Source organism: Neoarius graeffei, chromosome 9 (genome assembly GCF_027579695.1).
Source record: "Neoarius graeffei isolate fNeoGra1 chromosome 9, fNeoGra1.pri, whole genome shotgun sequence".
In the NCBI taxonomy this organism is placed as follows: Eukaryota; Metazoa; Chordata; class Actinopteri; order Siluriformes; family Ariidae; genus Neoarius; species Neoarius graeffei.
This window is the reverse complement of record NC_083577.1, coordinates 69,353,510-69,358,509: the sequence shown is the minus strand read 5'-3', so window position 1 is coordinate 69,358,509 and position 5,000 is coordinate 69,353,510. Positions and strand designations below refer to the sequence as shown.

Sequence of the window (5,000 nt, the reverse complement as noted above, 5' to 3'; positions counted from 1 at the left end):
TATATATATATATATATATATATATATATGACAATTTTTATAAATTATTATTATTATTATTATTATTATTAATATATATTTTTTTTTTATTAATTTAAGTAATTACAATACTGCACAAAAAGTACACCCTTGACCATTAGCAAATAATAATGATGGGAAAATTTACACTATATTAATTCCATTTTCAATGAGTACTTATTGATGCAGGTTAACATTAAAGTTCAATATAATAAATTAAATATTTACAGATTTCATACTGTTTTACTGTTGAAGACATTTGTGTGATTTATGAACAACAACAAGAATGATGGGAAAATGTGCTTAATAAATAAACACATAGGTCTATATGCACTATATGTTGTTCCAATTATTGCTACCAAATAATGAATAGTAAGTACTGAATGGCCATTTGATTGAAAACAAAAGGAAAGTCTCTGACTTTTACCCTTTACTGTATTATATGACTAGCTCACTGCACGAACAAACAGATATGTTTCTGCTTCAATGAAATAAATGCTTGAAAAAACTATCTGTTTGAAAAAAATGCCTATGAGTGCAATGTTTTGTCTTGCTAAGGTATCTATTTTTCATTGTAGTATTGACTGGATAAAAATTTCAATTATAATGAAATAAAAGCAATATTTAAATAATGGAAATAAACACAATTGGACAAATTCACACACTTTGTTTTATTGAACAGTCCTCCTAATAAGATCATATTCACAAAGTATTTTAATAAATTACACATTACACGCATATTCAACATTATACTTAGATGATCAGGCCAATATTTTAATTAAGGTGACCGGACATAGTCACTTTGTTAGTTACAAGTGAACTTGTATGGCCAGTGGATAGATGGCAACAGGAGCTGATGCTGAACTTATTTGCCTCTTGAGAACTCTCCTGGCCTTGTGTTGAAGTAATCATGCTGGTATGCGTCCTGATGCTGAAGCTTCCACTGGTTCAGAAAAATAAATATTGTTTAGTTTTGTTTAACAGCCATATGGTGTTGCATGAAAAAAATTATATCTTTCCAAATGATTATTCTGAACATATATGATGTATGTGGTTTTTCCTTCCTAATATAACTAACTGCCTATATATATATATATATATATATATATATATATATATATATATATATATATATATATATATATATATATATATATATAGGCAGTTAGTTATGTTTCTGCTTCAATATGTGTGTGTGTATATGTGTGTGTATAAGCTTGAAATACTTTTGTTCTATTGAGATATATTTTATCTAAATTTTAAGCATTAATTTCTAGAAAGAAGCAAAATTATCTTCCAAAAAGAAAATCTAAAGCTTGCAATGTGTAAAAATCTATAAACAGGCTGAATAATTTATTTTTGCTTTTGAATAATCTCATAATAAGAAATATTAGATCAATTTGCCAGTGCTCAATATATTTTCACTTGCTGTGGTACTTTTTCTCAGTGCTCTCATGCAGATCTAAACTGAAATACATGGTTTGTAACTTGTCTTGCATATTATATGTGGATCACATATGTGGACACTCACAACAAAGGAGCAGATGACAATTGTGGTGATCAAGTTATACAAAGCCAGGAACCCACAACCTGCAGCAAGCAGTAGCCAAGACGTTGACTGTCCCTCAGGGAGATTGCACTGAGATTCTGGATCTAGAGAACAATAACTGGATAACAGTTTTACCAAAGGGCTTAATGCATTTCAACATATGCTGCACATTGCTATTGGCTTCTGCTTGGACATGAAGATACAATACCTTTCACAAGAAGAAAAGTCTGGGTTGTTCTGGTGACATGTCCGTGTGCAATTGTGCAGTTGTACAAGCCTGTGTCACTGACTTGAGGCATGTCTATCACATAATCTACAGTGTCATTCTTAACATCGACTCTATACCTTTGCGTTTCCTGTGAGGTGTTTGTTACTTGATTATTTTGGAAATCTGTAAAATGCAGCTCTGTCTCCTTGTGTAGCGTGATATGAACATTCTCTTTATTAACTTCCATACCTGGGCAGTTGATGGATGCATTGTCAACATTTGACAACACTGTCTGTATTATCAGAATCTTATCTGAAAACACAATAACACACATTGTTGTTGTTGTTAGAGAGGTGTCAGGATGTGGTCTGTCACTACCCTCCTCCTCGCTTCTTATTCACGTTCCTCTCTCTTTTTTAAAAACGGTTTTTACTTTCACTACAGGTGACATGTTTTACTTTGGAAAAATAAGTGAAAATATTTATCCAGATAAAGGTATTTAAACGGTTCTCATAAGTGATCTTGAATCAAATATCAAATATATATTTTGCTCCATTATTTACAGTATATCATGTTTATGTACAGTTCTTTCTTTCTTTCTTTCTTTCTTTCTTTCTTTCTGAAATTATCCTTTCTAGAGACCAACATCTTTCTCAGAGATATTACCACTTACAAACCCCATAATAATTCAGTGTAACATTTCTTTTCACAGTGGATTTACGTTAATAATTTTGCTAGTTGCCTGAAAACTAAACAGTTGTCCATATCCTGAATAAAATACACAAACCTTTGATATATAAGCTGTTTTTTTCCCCATCTTTGGAGTGAAAGCAGGATAATATTGGAGAAAAGGACAGGAGCAGAACAATACAAGCGATCCAGTTGTCGTGCATCTCTGCACTGCTGCCTTTCACAAGTGAGAAGAACAGGCGACACTGTTTTCCTGTTCTTGACTGCACATGGGAGGACACTCAAGTCAGAGGCACCTGCTAAACAGCTGACTTGAATATATCAACTGTATCATATTACACAAAGATCTAACTAAAACAAATACAACAGTCCAATTTCTCACTGAAATATCACTTGTTTTTGTGAAATTGAGACATTTCTGTGTTTAAAATCCACGAGGCCTCTGATTTTAGTTATTTTACCTTCAAGAGAAAAATTAGGAAAATGAGAATTTTCCATATTACTCAATCTAATTTGGACCACAACTTCAATTTTTTTATAGAAATGTCTATTTTAGTCTTTTCTGATGAAATACAGAGGTCATGTGGGGGCTGAAGACCTTTTTAGTAATGAGTCACATCTTTCCTTTCATTGGTCGTACCACAGTGTGCCAAAGGCTGGGGGTATTTCTCACTTTTAGTACAACCCCAGATCAGAAAAAGTTGGGACAGTGTGGAAAATGCAAATAAAAAAAGAAAGTGGTGATTTCTAAATTTACTTTGACTCGTATTTCATTAAAGACAGTATGAATCCAAGGTACAGTGGTGCTTGAAAGTTTGTGAACCCTTTAGAATTTTTTTTATATTTCTGCATAAATATGACCTAAAACATTATCAGATTTTCACACAAGTCATAAAAGTAGATAAAGAGAATCCAGTTAAACTAATGAAACAAAAATATTATACTTGGCCATTTATTTCTTGAGGAAAATTATCCAATATTACATATCTGTGAGGGGCAAAAGTATGTGAACCTTTGCTTTCAGTATCTGGTGTGACCCCCTTGTGCAGCAATAACTGCAACTAAACGTTTGCGGTAACTGTTGATCAGTCCTGCACACTGGCTTGGAGGAATTTTAGCCCATTCCTCCGTACAGAACAGCTTCAACTCTGGGATGTTGGTGGGTTTCCTCAAATGAACTGCTCACTTCAGGTCCTTCCACAACATTTCGATTGGATTAAAGTCAGGACTTTGACTTGGCCATTCCAAAACATTAACTTTATTCTTTTTTTAACCATTCTTTGGTAGAACGACTTGTGTGCTTAGGGTCGTTGTCTTGCTGCATGACCCACCTTCTCCTGAGATCCAGATCATGGACAGATGTCCAGACATTTTCCTTTAGAATTCGCTGGTATAATTCAGAATTCATTGTTCCATCAATGATGGCAAGCCGTCCTGGCCCAGATGCAGCAAAACAGGCCCAAACCATGATACTACCACCGCCATGTTTCACAGATGGGATAAGGTTCTTATGCTGGAATGCAGTGTTTTCCTTTCTCCAAGCATAACGCTTTTCATTTAAACCAAAAAGTTCTATTTTGGTGTCATCCATCCACAAAACATTTTTCCAATAGCCTTCTGGTTTGTCCACGTGATCTTTAGCAAACTGCAGACGAGCAGCAATGTTCTTTTTGGAGAGCAGTGGCTTTCTCCTTGCAACCCTGTCATGCACACCATTGTTGTTCAGTGTTCTCCTGATGGTGGACTCATGAACATCAACATTAGCCAATGTGAGAGAGGCCTTCAGTTGCTTAGAAGTTACCCTGGGGTCCTTTGTGACCTCGCTGACTATTACACGCCTTGCTCTTGGAGTGATCTTTGTTGGTCAACCACTCCTGGGGAGGGATACAATGGTCTTGAATTTCTTCCATTTGTACACAATCTGTCTGACTGTGGATTGGTGGAGTCCAAACTCTTTAGAGATGGTTTTGCAATCTTTTCCAGCCTGATGAGCATCAACAATGCTTTTTCTAAGGTCCTCAGAAATCTCCTTTGTTCATGCCAAGATACACTTTCACAAACATGTGTTGTAAAGATCAGACTTTGATAGATCCCTGTTCTTTAAATAAAACAGGGTGCCCACTCACACCTGATTGTCATCCCATTGATTGAAAACACCTGACTCTAATTTCACCTTCAAATTAACTGCTAATCCTAGAGGTTCACATATTTTTGCCACTCACAGATATGTAATATTGGATCATTTTCCTCAATAAATAAATGACCAAGTATAATATTTTTGTCTCATTTGTTTCACTGGGTTCTCTAATCTACTTTTACGACTTCTGTGAAAATCTGATGATGTTTTAGGTCATATTTATGCAGAAATATAGAAAATTATAAAGGGTTCACAAACTTTCAATCACCACTATATTTCATGTTTTGCCTAGTCAACTTCATTTCATTTGTTAATATACATCCATTCATGAATTTCAGGCCTGCAATACATTCCAAAAAAAGTTGGGACGAGGGCAATTTAGGGCTAGTAATGAGGCA

General features: G+C 34.5%; 1 protein-coding gene across 2 annotated transcripts; it reads right to left on the bottom strand.

Annotated features, from left to right (window-relative positions):
• Positions 1–670: 670 nt before the first annotated feature.
• On the bottom strand, positions 671–2,716 carry LOC132891327 (uncharacterized). 2 transcript variants are annotated; one of them, XR_009655307.1, is made up of 4 exons: positions 2,563–2,716; positions 1,776–2,087; positions 1,550–1,685; positions 671–961 (listed from the first exon to the last, which is right to left on the bottom strand). XR_009655307.1 is itself a non-coding variant. In XM_060928830.1 (4 exons), exons 1-4 carry the CDS (start codon positions 2,666–2,668, stop codon positions 884–886), a joined length of 618 nt encoding a protein of 205 aa, XP_060784813.1. In that variant the 5' UTR covers positions 2,669–2,716; the 3' UTR covers positions 671–883. The 2 variants fall into 2 exon arrangements, 1 of the variants encoding a protein (XP_060784813.1); XM_060928830.1 differs by having other exon boundaries at positions 1,550–1,671.
• Positions 2,717–5,000: the final 2,284 nt, after the last annotated feature.